At 47.4% G+C, this 17268-nt stretch overlaps 1 protein-coding gene across 1 annotated transcript in view; it reads right to left on the reverse strand.

Annotated features, from left to right (window-relative positions):
* ARMC3 (armadillo repeat containing 3) overlaps positions 1 to 17268 on the reverse strand; it is an 83669-nt gene that overhangs the window by 18770 nt on the left and 47631 nt on the right. The window contains exons 12-14 of the mRNA XM_068146441.1: positions 9042 to 9291; positions 7664 to 7800; positions 1411 to 1579 (exon numbers count right to left, since the gene is read on the reverse strand). Coding sequence (XP_068002542.1) covers positions 1411 to 1579; positions 7664 to 7800; positions 9042 to 9291 — 556 coding nt within the window. The remainder of the gene's footprint in view (positions 1 to 1410; positions 1580 to 7663; positions 7801 to 9041; positions 9292 to 17268) is intronic.

The raw sequence follows: 17268 nt of genomic DNA on the forward strand, positions 1-17268 counted from the left end.
TCACTCTCTCTGTATAGAACTTCTTCCTAAGGCAGTATTGAGGTGTTTGGGTTTTTTACCTCAGTTATTAGGAGTTACTGTTACTATGCCATTCCAAACAGTTCTAGAATGAGGTACTTTATAGGATGGAATTTTCCAAAGCCACCAAGTGCACTTTCAGCCAGACTGGGGTTTCTCATTCAGCTGAGCATTTTGAACAGTCCTTCTTGGGTTGAAACTGAACATGGCACTGACAAGGGACAGTAGAGTCAGTCTTTGCATGGAAACACTGCTTTGTGACAGAAAGGGTCCTGCCCAAGGTGAAAATATGAACTCTTTACTTCTTTATGAAAAAGAAACAAACAAAAAGCCCAGGTGGCAGGTTAGTATTAAGTGTACTGCAGGGAAAGTAGTCCAGGAGAACTAAGGCCTGAGGCCTGGAAAGGAACTGGGTCTGCACAGCTTATATAGGATGGGGAAGAAGATCACAAGTGAGGAATAGCATGAAAATGACATGAGTCCATCATCCTGGGGAAGAGTGGGTGGAGAGCTGCTCTGCAGAGAAGGCCTGAGGGGTCTTGATTCATGGCCAGCTGAATATGAGCCAGCAGCATGCTCATGTGGCCAAGAAGGCCAGTGGCACTCTGGCTTGGATCAGGAATAACGTGGCCTGCAGGTCTAGGGATGTGATTGTCCCCCTGTACACAGCACTGGTGAAGATATGCCTCAAATACTATGTTCAGTTTTGGGCCCCTCACTCCAGGAAGGACATGGAGGTGCTGGAGCATTCAGAGGAGGGCAGCACAGCTGGTGAAAAGCCTTGAACAGCAGTCTCATGAGGACAAGCTGAGGGAACTGGGCTTGTTTAGTCTGGAGAAGAGGAGGCTGAGGGAAGAACTCATCACCCTCTACAGCTACCTCAAAGGAGGCTGGAGCAAGGTAGGGGGCAGTCTCTTCTCTCATGCAACAAGTGACAGGACAGGAGGAAACAGGCTCAAGTTGTGCCAGGGGAGGTTCAGGTGGGATATCAGGAAAAAACTCTTCACAGAAAGGGTTCTCAGGCATTGGAAAAGGATGCCCAGGGAGATGATAGGGTCACCATCCCTGGAGATATTTGAAAGGCATGTGGATGTGGTGCTGAGGCATGTGGTTTAGTGCTGGTAGCTTAGCAGTAGTTGGGAGATTGTGAGCTCTAGATGAGCGCTTGGACTTGATCTCAAAGGTCTCTTCCAACCTGACCAGTTCTTTGGTCTATGATCTTCTATGAGGTAAGCAGGATAATCAGTATAAATTAGTATAAAGCTCAGCACAATAAACTCAAGTACTTCATGTAGCCAGGATCTGGCTTTTTCTGTAGTACTCTTACTTTTCCTAAACCAAGACAAAAAAGATAAATGACTCTTTCTGAGTAGAGTGCTTAAAGGAGCTTACCTTGCCACAGTCATAGAATCCATCAGCAATGACATCACTTGATGATAACCATCCCATCCTGCTGTACTTTTGGGGAAGGTTGTTATCAAGTAGCTTTTCTAGAGCAGCTTTGCTGAAGTTACTTTTGCGGCCTCTTGACAGATTAATTTCTTCTAGGACGTCTAAAGCACTGCAGAAAACAAAATACAAAGGTGAAGTAATCATGAAATGCAAATGAATCATTATTATTATACAGGTAAGGGGTTGTTTTCAGCATTAGCAGATTGGTTTCCAAGTGCTAGCCTTGTGCCCTCTGGAGGGCACAGTGGAGGAGCTGGCTGTGCTGCACAGTATTCTTGACTTGGGGAGGAAGATGCCTTGCAGTGCTCAGAAGCAAAAGCAATTCCTAAAGGCAGTTAAACTGCTACCTAAACAAATGTGGACAGGAAGCCACAGTCTTTTATCAGAAGGATGTTAGGCACCACAGAGAACTGGAGAAAAACAAGGATGTAAAAAGTAGAGTAAAAGGAAGAATGTTCAGCGCAGACCTTATGATACAGATGAAGGAACTTTTCTCTCTCTCTTGCTAACTTGCAGTGGGATTTGCAGATTCCAGTTGTGTATCATGCAGTGTGAATTATAGGATTGTTTAGGTTGGAAGGGACCTTAAAGATCATCTAGTTCCAGCCCCCTGCCATGGGCAGAGTCACCTCCCACTAGAGCAGGGTCACCTCCCACTAGAGCAGGGTCACCTCCCACTAGAGAAGGTTGCTCAAGGCCCCATGTGGCTTTGAATAGCTCCAGGTTTGGAGGCCCCACTTGTCTGGGCAACCTGTTCCAATGTCTTATCACCCTCATGGGGAAGAATTTCTTCCTAATGTCTAATCTAAAGCCAGCTTCTTGCAGTTTGAAGCCATTTTCCCTCATCCTGTCACTCCATGCCTTTGTAAAATGTGCCTCCCCAGCTCTCCTGTAGCCCCTTCAGGTACTGGAAGGCTGCTCTAAGGTCATCCTAGAGCCTCTTCTTCTCCAGGCTGAACAGCCCCAACTCTCCCATGGGGAAGGTGCTCCAGCCCTCTGATCTGATCATCTTCATGGCCTCTTCTTGACCTGCTCCAACAGCTCAATGTGCTTCTTGAGCTGGGGGCCCCAGAAGTGGACACAGTACTTTAGGTGGTTTGGGACTGTTACTGTATTTGGGGGAGGCACAGCTGAGAGAGGTTTTCTAAACACAGATGAGCCACAAAAGTGGCTGTGTTCAGCACCACCAGGATGGGGGAATTTTGCAGTGTGGAGGCAGAAACAAATAGTCACATAGGGACACAGGAGGACAGTGATTTCTTCAGCTGTTTCTGGTGCTGAAAGCCACATAGTGCTGACTTCTGACCTGCAACACTTAGGAATAGCTCACTAAGAAGACAGAGGAAGCTCAATCAGGAAAACAGAGTCTAGTGTAGTTTTGGCACTGTTTGGGAATGAAGAAAACAGGAAAAAATCAGGGATACATTGTGTGTGTGTGTGTATGTGTGTACATCCACATTGCAGTTTATACCTGTGTGTCTCTGCACGCAGGCAGACATTCCTCGCATCCTAAGGAAGCAATTTCACCTCTATCTCTACAGATAGATATAATGAACTCCACATTTAGGCTGCCTGCTTCTCTCTGTGAACTACCCAGGGAGCCTCAGCCGTGGACATTTACAATGTAGGCTTCTGAAGGTATGTTAGATGAATTCCAGAGAGTGAGTTCTTGAGGCATGGCAAATGATAACCTTCTCTTTTAGATGGGAGCAGCGGGAGGAAACAGTGGAAGAGCAGTACAGACCATACAGCACCACTGCAGCAATGCCAGGTGGAAGGCAAGTAAGTCAGGGAAGAATTTTAAAGGGGAAAAGGACTAAGGAAAGGCTAATGTGTACAGCAAGTGTCTGAACCATCACTCTGCCCCTGTACTCAGCACTGGTTAGGCCACACCTTGAGCCCTGTGTCCAGTTGTGGGCTCCTCAGTTTAAGAAAGATGTTGAGTTGCTGGAACACATCCAGAGAAAGGCAACAAAGCTGGGGAGGGATTTAGAGCACAGCCCTGTGAGGAGAGGCTGAGGGAGCTGGGGTTGCTTACCCTGGAGAAGAGGAGGCTCAGGGGAGACCTCATTGCTCTCTACAACTACCTGAAAGGTGGTTGTAGCCAGGTGGGGGTTGGTCTCTTCTCCCAGGCAGCCAGCAGCAGAACAAGAGGACACAGTCTCAAGCTGCACCACAGGAGGTTTGGTCTGGATGTTAGAAAGAAGTTCTTCATACAAAGAGAGATTGGCCATTGGAATGTGCTGCCCAGGGAGGTGGTGGAGTCACCATCCCTGGAATTGTTTAAAAAGAGCCTGGATGAGGCACTTGGTGCCATGGTTTAGTTGATTAGATGGTGTTGGGTGATAGGTTGGACTTGGTGATCTTGAAGTTGTTTTCCAACCTGGCTGATTTTGTTATGCAACCAGGTGACATTACAGACACAGTAGCACCTTCTCCTCTTGTGGAGGAAACAGAAGCCAAAACGGGACAAATACAGCTGAAAACCCAAAAATAATGCCAAAAAGAGGAGTCTTGCAGAATGGAAACACAGAAAAGGGAAAGTAGGGGACAATCCCCCAAAAGACCCACATGCAAAGTGAGACAGGGACTGAAACAAAAATAAATGTTTCATATGCTCCAAGTCAGAGAGGAAAATGTAGGCCTATTACTCAGTGTGGGAAGAAAACTCGGAACAGATGGCACGGAAAAGACTGAAGTGTCTGCTGCCTTTTTTTGCTTCAGTTTTCATAAAAAGGTTGCAAGCAGATGCCTGGCAGAAATATTAACAAGGAGGTAGAAGCAGGAGGCTTAAGATAGCTAGAATAAGTTTAAAGAGACAAAGTTAGCTGTCCCAGAGGACACGTACAGAACCATAGGACTGCTGCAGTTGGAAAAGCCCTCTAAGATCACCGAGTCCAACCATCAACCCAACACCACCATGGCTACTAAACCATGTCCCACAGTGACATGGCCTCAGATTTCTTGAACACCTCCAGGGATGGTGACTCCACCACCTCCCTGGGCAGCCTGTTCCAATGCCTGAGAACCGTTTCTGTGGAGAAATTTTCCCTAATACCCAACCTGAACCTCTCTTGGCACAACTTGAGGCCATTCCCTCTTGTGCTGTCATTTGTTGCATGTGAGAAGAGACTGATCCTCACCTTGCTCCAGCCTCCTTTGGGGTAGTTGCAGCAGGTGGTGAGGTCTTCCCTCAGCCTCATCTTCTTCTGACTAAACATTCCTATTCTGTCAGCTACTCCTCATAAGACATAACTCTCTAGACCCTTCCCCAGCTGCGTTGCCCTCATAGTATCATAGTATAATAGAATCAGTCAGGGTTGGAAGGGACCACAAGGATCATGTAGTTCCAACCCCCCTGCCATGGGCAGGGACACCCCACACTAGATCAGCCTGGCCACAGCCTCATCCAGCCTGGCCTTAAACACCTCCAGGGATGGAGCCTTGACCACCTCCCTGGACAACCCATTCCAGGGCTTCACCACTCTAATGGTGAAGAACTTCCTCCCCACCTCCAGCCTGAATCTCCCCACCTCCAGCTTCATTCCATTCCCCCTAGTCCTATCACTACCTGAGATCCTGAGCAGTCCCTCCCCAGCCTTCCTGTAGGCCCCCTTCAGATACTGGAAGGCCACAATGAGGTCACCTGGGAGCCTTCTCTTCTCCAGACTGAACAGCCCCAACTCCTTCAGTCTGTCCTCACAGGAGAGGTGCTCCAGCCCTCTGATCATCCTCCTGGCCCTTCTCTGGACACGTTCCAGCACCTCCAGATCCCCCTTGTAGTAGGGGCTCCAGAACTGGAGGCAGTACTCCAGGTGGGGTCTCACCAGGGCTGAGTAGAAGGGGAGAATCAATGAATTGGCAAAAGCAACCTCTGAACTATTTCTAACTGCAAAACTCAGGGAGGACAGGCTAGGTGCCAGGAGAGGGGAGAAGGGCAAAGACAATGTTAGAACAAGTGAATTTATGGTAGAGATCATTCAGCCAAATTTCAGTGCCCAGAGAACACCACTCCAAATGGTTAATCAGTTTGCAAGCAACAAGAGATAGGAAGTAGCTATTATGTATTTGTCAGGAATAAACCATGCAAACCAATCTAATCCTTTCTGTGACAGGGCAGCTGACTTAATGTATAGGCAGAAATAGATGTGAGATAGGAGCTGACTTTGAGATATGTTTTGACTTTAATAAGCCTTTGCAAATATTCCTCCTTGCCTACTCATGAGCAAGTCAGGGAAATATGATCTACATGAAAGCAGCATGAAGAAGTGCCTGGCTGGTTGGAAGAGTATGCTTAATGTATCATTATCAATAATGTGCTGTCAAAGTGGAAGGCCACATAAATTAGATTCCTCCTCTGACAGTGTCACAAAGAAAGGATTAAATAAGAGCAGGGTTAAATGCAAGATATAGAAAATAACTCCTGAGTTTTATTTGATGGTGGTATTGACCTCAACCAAAGTCCAGGCAGGGGGACAGCACTTCCCAATGGCATAAATAAATGAGAGATGGTTAGAGATGTGTGACAAAATGATACAAGAAAGAAGTTCAACAGTCTTACTTTGTCCTGAAAAGGAAAATGAGAGAGGGAGATGGGACATGGGAAAATTCACTAAATTGAACTCAAATTTCTCCACAGAGGTGGTTATTCAGTCCCACTGAAAGCAGGGCAGAAAGTTGAAGCTTGAGGAGGGGAGATTTAGTCTGGAGATAAGAAAGAATTTTTTTACAATGAGAGTGGTGAGACTCTGGAACAGGTTGCCCTGGGAGGTCGTGGATGCCTCCTCCCTGGAGGTGCTCAAGGTCAGGTTGGATGAAGCCTTGAGCAACCTGGGCTAGTGGGATTTGTCCCTGCCCATGGCAGGGGGGTTGGAACTAGATCATCTTCAAGGTACCTTTCAACACCAACCAGTCTGTGAATCTATGAGGTTGGCTTCGTGTGATGTAAGGGATAGTTAGAACTCAGAGAACTCTTCTAATTGCAAGGGTAGTCCAGCACTGCAGCAGGTTGCTTCAGCAAGCTGTATAACACTGTGATTGGTATTTACACTGAATAAGCCAAAATACGTCAGTGTACCTGATTCAGTCTTACATTGGGCTGATAGCCAACGTCACCCTCCAGGTCCCCTCCTGATCTAAATTTCTAAGGGCCTCACTCTGCTTCGAGAAGCTCCTTACAAGTGGATTTGAAGTATCTGTGCAGCAATCAGAGAAACGCCCAGCAGAGGGAGCAGGGCAATTACAGATCTTTAACTGAAAGAGTCACGGTGTGTAATGAGCCCCGCGGCATAATTCTGATGAGCTAAACCATACTTGAGGCTCTAAGAAGGAACAAAATAGAGTCTCTTTTACATGACACTTCAGCACACTTGCAGTTAAGCAGAGTATGTAAATCAAATTTAGCCTGTATGCCATGAGTACAATTTACTGTATATTGAAGCCAGCCTGAGACCTTAATTTCAGTTCCATATATATGGGGCATTGAAGTCCCTAATCTTGACTGATATAAGCACGTCTTTACTATAAAACTGAATTCAGACACAGAAACAATAAACTTTATCATTCCAGACAGTTCTCTCTCCAGGCTTACATTTTTCCTTCAGATTTTTGTTCCTTCAGATCAATACCATTTCATCTGTAACATCTGTGGTGCAAAAGCAGTTTCTGCTTACCGAAAAAAAAAAGCGGAGCTCAACTTGGCTATTTTGCTATCAATATAGAGTCATAGAATTGTCAGGGTTGGAAGAGACCTCAAGGATCAGCCAGTTCAAATCCCCCTGCCATGGGCAGGGACACCTCACACTACAGCAGGTTGCTCACAGCCACATCCAGCCTGGCCTTAAAAACCTCCAGGCATGAGGCTTCCACCACCTCCCTGGGTAACCTGTGCCAGGCTCTCACCACCCTCATGGGGAACAACTTCTTATTAACATCCAATCTGAATCTCTCCGCTTCTAATTTTGCTCCATTCCCCCTAGTCCTATCACTCCCTGACACCCTCAAAAGTCCCTCCCCATCTTTCTTGTAGCCCCCTGCAGATACTGGAAGGCCACAATAAGGTCTCCCCAGAACCTTCTCCTCTTCAGACTGAACAGCCCCAAATCTCTCAGTCTGTCGCCATAGGTAAAGATCTACTTAATAGAGTTCTCACATCAAAATCTTCCCTCTGCCCCTTGATACCCTTTCTACTCACCCCAGCCTGCACAGTTCAACAGCAGTTGGTTCATCATTTGCACAGACCATAACAGCCCAACAAGCATTTCTTCTGACTTCTTCACTCTTAGAACGCAGCAATTCAACAAGTGGTCGCAGTCCACCTACAGTTCTTAACTGTAAGAGAAATGGAGACATTGCCACGTACATATTTCAGCTCTCCCAGCAGGAGCAGCCTGTGAAATTCACCTTCTGAAACACCCAGGTTTTGTAGACAAGCTATGCTGGGCTGGTAGAAAGACCAGTGTTCAAGAGCAGGCTGGATGAGGCTCTGGCCAGCCTGATCTAGTGTAGGGTGTCCCTGCCCATGGCAGGGGGGTTGGAACTAGATGATCCTTGTGGTCCCTTCCAACCCTGAATGAAACTATGAAACTATGAAACTATGCTGTGCTTCTGGGCACTCTGCATAGGCTGAGTTCTGAAGTGAGCTTCAGAGTGGTACAAGGCACATCCCTTCCGGCTCCGCCATGCTTCTCGCTTACTAGGTTGTGGTGTGGAAACTGAAGGGACCATGGAACCCAAGGCTGGCACAGGGGGTTACACAGCTTCTCCTGTGTTCTGTTGCCTCCCAGCAACTAATTTACAACATATTTGAATTTGTATTGTATTACACCTGTGACAATCTTATTAACATCCCAGTCTCTTGTGTGCTGCGGTCTCTTCCCCACACATGCTGGAGGAAATATTCCTCATTTGGATTGTCAAAGAGAAAGATATTTTAAGGACACTGAAAGGGGTAGATTAATTATCTCTGCCCCTTATTCATGTTCTAATTAACAGCCCTGACCCATGAGGCAACACAAGTTGATGATTTGTGAATGCACAGAGCATCGTCCTTCTTTACAGAAAGAGTCTGGCCATTGATAAACAGCAACAAATTCAACTTACTGGATGCCTGATGAGAGGCATCCAATAAGTTCTCCCAGGCAACCAACAACAGAACAAGAGGACACAGTCTCAAGCTCTGCCAGGGAAAGTTTAGGCTGGATGTTAGGAAGAAGTTCTTCACAGAAAGAGTAATTGGCCATTGGAATGTGCTGCCCAGGGAGGTGGTGGAGCCTCTGTCCCTGGAGGTGTTCAAAAGGGGACTGGATGTGGCACTTGAAGCCACGATTTAGTTGTCAGGAGGTGTTAGGTATTAGCTAATAGGTTGGACTTGATCTCTGAGGTCTTTTCCAACCTGGTTGATTCTGTGATTCCAGGATTCTAAATTGATCTGTGCCAGCCTATGATGAAAACAAAAACTATCCAGAAAGCCTAGGACTTTTATAAAAGGCAAACTACAGACTCTAGCTAAATAGAACACCAGCCTGAGGAGCTAGCAATCTAGTCTGGAAAGTCTTGAAGAGTAGTTTTACCTCAGCTCTTGCATCAGCATCACAAGCAAAGGCAGCCACAGCCAAGGCTGCTTTGCTTTGCACTTGGCTGCTGGTGGAGCGCAGCGGCTCTGTAAGAGCACCCATGATGGCCTGGCCCTGGATGCTCACACGGAGTGAATCTTGTGTGGCCAGGTTTGTTAGCACTGTGGCAGCATTAGCCACAGCTCCATCTCTCTCAGCATTCAAGGCATTCACTAATGGCCTGATCCCCTCAGCCTCAGCAACAGCACTAGAGAAAAGGAGGAGAAAAAAGCAGCATCTTTGTTATTTTAGGACCATTTTTCCTGAGTGCTGCATTTACTAACAAAGTTACTATGACACTTCAGGATTTTCTCTGTCTTTATGTCATTTATCTCTGACTCATGTGTGAAGGTCAAGAAGCACATGACCCTAAGCAGACAAACCATGGACAAGCTTTTGGATTCTTTAGCTGACCAAGGGCATGGATTCTTCCTGAGATTTGAACAAGTGGGTTAACTTTTGCATCTTTTCAAAGACGCAGACTTTCTGTACCTGTAGTTCCAGGCACTCTGCAGACTCCTGTCATCTCTCACCATAACCATTCCAGCACAACTTGCCTGAGGAAACTGGGATTGTTTAGTCTGGAGCAGAGGAAGCTGAGGGGACACCTCATTGCTCTCTACAGCTTCCTGAAAGGAGGTTATAGTGAGGTGGGGGTTGGTCTCTTTCCCCTATGATGTCATTTACCTGGACCTGAGCAAAGCCTTCGACACTGTCCCGCACCACATCCTGGTCTCCAAGCTGGTGACACATGGGTTTGATGGGTGACCACTAGATGGATAAGGAACTGGCTTGATGGCTGCACCCAAAGAGTGGCTGTCAATGGCTCCATGTCCCAGTGGAGGCCAAGGACAAGCAGAGTCCCTCAGAGATCAGTCCTGGGACCAGGCTTGTTCAACATCTTTGTGGGTGCCATGGACAGTGGCATTGAGTGCACCCTCAGCAGGTTTGCTGATGACACCAAGCTGTGTGGTGGAGCAGACATGCTGGAGGGAAGGGAGGCCATCCAGAGGGACCTGGACAGGCTGGAGAGGTGGGCACAAGCCAACCTCATGAGGTTCAACAAGACCAAGGGCAGGGTCCTGCATCTGGGTGGAGGCAATCCCAGGCACAAATCCAGGCTGGGCAGGGACTGGCTGGAAAGCAGCCCTGAGGAGAGAGACTTGGGGGTGCTGGTGGAGGAGCAGCTCAACATGAGCTCTCAATGTGCACTTGCAGCCCGCAAAGCCAATCAGATCCTGGGCTGCATCAGGAGAAGTGTGGCCAGCAGGGCAAGGGAGGTGATTCTCCCCCTCTGCTCAGCTCTGCTGAGACCCCACCTGGAGTACTGCCTCCAGTTCTGGAGCCCCTATTACAAGGGGGATCTGGAGGTGCTGGAAGGTGTCCAGAGAAGGGCCATGAGGATGATCAGAGGGCTGGAGCACCTCTCCTATGAGGACAGACTGAAGGAGTTGGGGCTGTTCAGTCTGGAGAAGAGAAGGCTCCAAGGTGACCTAATTGTGGCCTTCCAGTATCTGAAGGGGGCTACAAGAAGGCTGGGGAAGGACTTTTTAGGATGTCAGGTAGTGACAGGACTAGGGGGAATGGAATGAAACTGGAGGTGGGAAGATTCAGGCTGGAGGTGAGGAGGAAGTTCTTCCCCATGAGAGTGGTGAAGCCCTGGAATTGGTTGTCCAGGGAGGTGGTTGAGGCCCTGTGCCTGGAGGTGTTTAAGCCCAGGCTGGATGAGGCTGTGGCCAGGCTGATCTAGTGTGGGGTGTCCCTGCCCATGGCAGGGGGGTTGGAACTAGATGATCCTTGTGGTCCCTTCCAACCCTGACTGATACTATGATACTATGATCAGGCGATAGAATGAGAGGAAGTGGCCTGAATTTGTTCCAGGGGAGGTTTAGATTGGCACTTAGTTTATCTCTTGAAAGAGTGGTCAGGCATTGGAACAGGCTGCCTGGGGAGGTGGTGGAGTCACCACCCCTGGAAGTGCTCAAGAGATGTGTGGCCATGGCATTTGGGACATGGTTTAGTGGCCATGGTGCTGTTGGGTAGATGGTTGGACTCAATGGTTTTAGAGGGTTTTTCCAACAAAAAAAATCTATGATTCCAGGATTCTGCTTTTAATGAGGATTGTATAGTACATGGAATATCACACTGTTGGGTTTTGTGCAGTCTCTGTAAATATTGGTGATCAGGTACCCAGGTGACATAAACACACCAAGTTTCCACCATTCTTACAGAGTAGGTGCACATGGTGCAGTTCAGTGCCAAGCAGAAATTGAGCTGGCCTTAGACAAGTTGATTTAGACAGTAGGAGTTCAACAGACATAGAATCACAGAACTGTTTCTGCTGGAAAAGACCTCTGAGATGATCAAGTCCAACCATCAACCCAACACCATGAGTTCAGGGCTGGCTATGACGTGGTTCTACATCAACCAGTCTCCACAGCAGTCTTCCAACAGAGGTTGGAAGGGACCTCCAAAGATCAGTGAGTCCAATAGAGTAGTCTGCACAGAAATGCATCCAGGCAGGTTTTGAAAGTCTCCACAACCACTCTGGGCAGCCTGTTCCAGTGTTCCAGCACCCTCACTGTAAAGAACTTTCTCCTCATGTTGAGGTGAAACCTTCTGTGTTCAAGTTTGTCTCCATTGTTCCTTGTCTTATTACTGTGCACCACCAAAAAGAGCCTGGCCCCCTCCACTTGACCCCCACCCCTCAGATACTAATAGACATTGATCAGATCCCCTCTCAGCCTTCTATTCTCCAGACTAAACAGCCCCAGGGCTCTCAGTCTCTCTTCAGAGGGGAGGTGCTCAAGTCCCCTAATCATCCTCGTGGCTCTCCTCTGGATTCTCTCCAGCAGGTCTCTGTCTCTCTTGAGCTGGGGAGCAGCAGCAGATCCAGTTTGAATATCCCCTCTGCTCCTAGATGCTGTCCCTCAGCAGTGCTGGGACAACCACTGGAGCAGTCAGGTGCTGAGGCAGCTGTGCTAAACAACCTGTCTGCAAATACAGCTGGGGGAGATTGTTGGGATTTTTTTCAAAGGCTCATTCATAGATTTAGGTTAGAGAACAGCCAAGAAAAAAAACCAACCAGTTGATGAAGCACTACTAAGGGAAGAAGATTTTTGTTGCAGTCCTTGCCAGAACTTTGCTTTCTGCTAAGCAACAGGAACTTATTTGTCTGTTTCATCTCATGCTCGTTTCACTGGTATGGTTTTTTTTTCCCTCCTAATGTCATTATAAACCATCACATTATAAAAAATGACTTCTCTTCCTTCTGGGTTTGTATGTGAAATTGGATCAAATGATTTGAAGCATATGTCCAAATTACTATCTGCTCTTAGTAATTATACATTGGGCTCATCTGTTTGTTAAACAAAAGTTGGCAATATTGTTAGCAGTGGAAAAGTGCAGATGGCAATCAATCTGAATTTGCCTTGCAACTGCTTTTCATACTTTCTTTTAGTGCATTTTATCTGTATCATAGAATCATAGAATGGTCTGGGTTGGAAGGGCCCTCCAAAGGTCATCCAGTCCAACCCTCCCGGCAGTCAGCAGGGACATCCTCACCTAGATCAGGCTGCCCAGAGCCCTGCTGAGCCTCACTTGAAATATCTCCAGGGAAGGGGCCTCAACCATCTCCCTGGGCAACCTATTCCAGTGCTCCACCACCCTCATAGTAAAGAACCTGTTCCCAACATCCAATCTAAATCTGCTCTTTTCTAGTTTGAAGTCACTGCCCCTTGTCCCATCCTCACAAGCCTTTGCAAACAGTCTCTCTCCATCCTTCATGTAGGCTCCCTTCAGGTACTGGAAGGTTGCTGTTAGGTCTCCCCAGAGCCTTCTCGAGCATAACAAACTCTCCCACCTCTATCCAAGTACACCTGAGCACTCCCTCAACAACAGAAGAGTGCACATTTTCCTATGTCTGCCAGCACATCAATAAGAGAAATATGGAAGTTAAAATCTTTTACTGTAACAGCACCTTCCCAAAATCTAACCTACCTTTTGAGGGAACTTTCCTGGCTGCAACATAAACACAATAAATACAAGAGACAGTTATGCTATCAAAGACTGTGAAGGCATTGATAAACCCCAAAACCTTCAGGAATGCTGATAGCTCCCCTCTTAAACAGGGTGGAAAGTGGAATGCCAACATGTACAATCACAGACTTGTTTTGCTTGGAAAAGACCTTCAAGATCATTCAGTCTAACCATCCTCTAATTCTGCCAAGGCTGGTGCCAAACCATGCCCCTCAGCACCACATCTCTTCCTCTTGGAAACACCTGCAGGGATGGGGATGCAGCCACCTCTCTAGGAGCCTGTTCCAGTGGTTGAGGACCCTTTTAGGGAAAAAGTTTCTTCTAATGCCAACCTAAACCTCCCCTGGGGCAACTTGAGGCCATTTCCTCTCATCCCATCCCTTGTTACTAGGGAGAAGAGAACAACACCCATCTCACCCCAACCTCCTCTAAGGGAGTTGTAGAGAGTGAGTAGGTCTCCCCTCATTATACATAATCCCATTACATGGTTAACACGATGCAGCCTTTCCTGTGAACTCATCTTAGTGCAAGTATCTCCAGAACAGACTTCACAGGGGGCAATTCAGGTTGTCCTGAGTCAAGCTGGGATGGAGCAGCAGAGGCTAACAGCATTTTTTTGCCTCATCTCTGCCTCAGCTATAACACAGTGGCAGCTCTGAGGCCGTGCTGGAGCATGCTGTAAGGAAGGCAGGCATTAGTCCTCAGTTTGGAAAACCAGGGAAAGGGCAGCAATTCACAGAGTGAAGGTCCACCCTGGGTAAGCTTTGGTGCAGCATAAAGGTACAAGGCCAGTTTGGTGTTGGCTACTTAATCCTCCTGGAGCACCAGGAGCATGAAAATGCAAGCACCTCAGTCTTTGTTCAGGAATGAAGCCCATGTTTCAGGTGTCCTGCACTGTGCTCCTCAGACTGCCTTGAAGGAGCTGGGTTTCCTGTTTGCTTGTCTGCTTTTTCACTTAGGTAAAGCCACTGAATTTCTAGGCTCCCTGGTTAATACTGTTAATATTTGATACAGATTTCCAGCTTCAGGAGAGCTGTGGCTCCTCTATCCAGGCTGCTGGATATGAAGGAATGCTGAACATGTTGATGCCACATGTGAGGATCAGCTCCACAGCACGTGTTTCACAGCTTTAGCAGAAAATATCCCATCCACAGCACGTGCAACAAGGATATGACATGCCTGCTGGCCAAGTGTGGGAGAGACTCGCCATACAGAATCACAGAATTAACCAGGTTGGAAAAGAACCTTTGAGATTATCCAGTCTAACCCATCATCCAACACCATCTAATCAACTGAACCATGGCACCAAGTGCCTCATCCAGTCTCTTTTTAAACAATTCCAGGGATGGTGACTCCACCACCTCCCTGGGCAGCACATTCCAATGGCCAATCTCTCTTTCTGTGATGAACTTCTTCTTACCATCCAGCCTAAACCTCCCCTGGTGCAGCTTGATACTGTGTCCTCTTCTTCTGTCACTGGTTGTCTGGGAGAAGAGGCCAACCCCCACCTGGCTACAACCTCCCTTCAGGTAGCTGTAGAGAGCAATAAGGTCTCCTCTGAGGCTGAACAACCCCAGCTCCCTCAGCCTCTCCTCCCAGGGCTGTGCTCCAAACCCCTCCCCAGCTTTGTTGCCTTTCTCTGGACACCTTCCAGCATCTCAACATCTTTCTTAAACTGAGGGGCCCAGAACTGGGCACAGCACTCAAGGTGTGCACACAGCCATGCACATAAGGCATGGCTGTAAGCTAGCAGATTATCAGCATTACACACAGAAACCTTACCCAAGAAAACAAACAACAAAAAAACCCCAAACCAACCAAAACCCAAGAAACCAAACCAAAGTCAAAGAGTTTTCCCTGGACAAATGATTACACAGAAATTGCAGGATTTATGGGAGAGATCCATCCTGCATCTCACAGGAGTTTAGACAGGGTTGGGTGACAGGTTAGATCTTGGATGGATCTTGGAGTTCGCTTTCAACCTGGTTGATTCTGTGACGCTGTGATATCGAATGCTTCGGCACTGAGCATGGGACTCAACAATTCCCACACCACACCAAAGAAACCAGGAATTTTCCCAGAGGAAATCCCAATGAACATCCAGTCCCTGACAGGCTGCTTCCAGGAGCTTCCACAGAGCCGGATGACGTAGCTGGACCCATTATAAGCAGATTTACTGTCATTTCCATAAAGGCAGCGAGTGCACAAGTACTTAACAAAGGAGCAAGGTGACAGCGCCGTGTGTGTTCAGAGCTGACCTCAGCGAGGTACAGAGCACAGCCAATTTTCTCAAGTGCCACTCAACTTCAAAAAGGTTGAGAACCACTGATTTAGCAGATCATACATATTTATTCCAGCCCTGCATTCTGCTTCTGCGCAAATTCATTCCAAGGCAGGGCGGCGGGAGGGTTAATCAAGTAGCACAATGGATCACAAGGCAGGAAGGAATTCATGTGAGCAGTGACAACAGCAGGTGATGAGAGCTGAAGGTAACTAAAACCTTTGAGAGGCATGAGCACCTGAAAGCAATGCTGTGTTCTGGTAATAGAGATGAACAGAAACAGAGAAGCATAGAATTGTTCTGGCTGGAAAAGGCCTACAAGATCATTGAGTCCAACCACTGGCCTAGGACCACCATGGCCATTAGACCATGTCCTGAAGGGCCAAATCCATATTTCTTGAACACCTCCAGAGACCATGACTCCACCACCTCCCTGGACAGCCTGTTCCAATGACTGACCACTCTTACAGTGAAAAAATTGTTCCTAAACTCCAACCTAAACCTCCCCTGGCACACCTTCAGGCCATTTCTTCTCATCCTATCACTTGATACTAGCATACACAAGAGGTTATCATGGAATAATGGGGAATCCATAGCTCAGTTGACTCCTACCCCACAGCACTCCAGAGAACACAGAAATAATGCCCCAGCTGCCAAACAGATAGAAGTGCCTGACCTCAGAAGGCAGCTGACACAATGAATATGCCTAAGTTTTCAAGGTGCTGAAATACTCCAGCATTAAGATCTAACTACAGAGGTCTTTGTTCCCTTCCATTTCTGAGCAGAGATTGCACAGTGTGGGTTTTTTTATCCAAAGGAAAGTCAGAGGCAGAAGCTTTTAGCAGCACTATCTTTGCCTAATGTAGGCCAGCACCAGCCTCTCTTCCTGCCTCCAGAACATGCTTTGCTTCAGACACACTTTCTGATGTGGAAGAGCAGCAAATTATATAAATCCACAGCTTTTTGCCTCCATGTCGTGCACTGATTCAAAACCCACCAACTTCCCTAGTGGCGGAAAGAAAATGACAATCAAAAATTACAAAGGGATAGAGAAAGATGTTGCATTTGCAGAATCACCACACTGCCCTGAAAAGTGGAAGCTGGCTACCTGAATTACAAACAAAGAAACAAGAAACCCCAGACAAGATAGATGTAGAAGCTTCAGAACTCTTCTAACTTTGAGCAGGGAAGTCATTGTGCCCCTGCACTCAGCCCTGGTTAGGCCACACCTTGAGTCCTGTGTCCAGTTCTGGGCCCCTCAATGTGTCCAGAGAAGGGCAATGAGGCTGGGGAGAGGTCTGGAGCACAGCCCTGTGAGGAGAGGCTGAGAGAGCTGGGCTTGTTTAGCCTGGAGAAGAGAAGGCTCAGGGGAGACCTCATTGCCCTCTACAACTACCTGAAGGGAGGTTGTAGCCAGGTGGGGGTTGGTCTCTTCTCCCAGGCAAGCAGCACCAGAACAAGAGGACACAGTCTCAAGCTGTGCCAGGGGAAGTTTAGGCTGGATGGTAGGAAGAAGGAAGAAAGAGAGATTGGCCATTGGAATGTGCTGCCCAGGGAGGTGGTAGAGTTTCTGTCCCTGGAGGTGTTCAGAAAGGGATTGGATGTGGCATTTGGAGCCATGGTTTAGCTAGTCATGAGGTGTTGGGTGATAGATTGGACTTGATCTCTGAGGTCTTTTCCAACCTTATTGATTCTATGATTCTAAGAATTCAAATGTCATGACTTATACACACATGGTTAGCATCATTAGAGTGCCTGACCTAGCAGGGCTAGGCATTGACCTTAGAATCACAGAAACACAGCAAAGCCCTTTAAGATCACAGAGTCCTAGCATTCTCTAATTCTACCATATATATAGTTTGTTGA

Source organism: Melanerpes formicivorus, unplaced genomic scaffold, assembly GCF_026170545.1.
Source record: "Melanerpes formicivorus ecotype bairdi unplaced genomic scaffold, bMelFor1.0.p_v2 SCAF_13, whole genome shotgun sequence".
Lineage (NCBI taxonomy): Eukaryota > Metazoa > Chordata > Aves > Piciformes > Picidae > Melanerpes > Melanerpes formicivorus.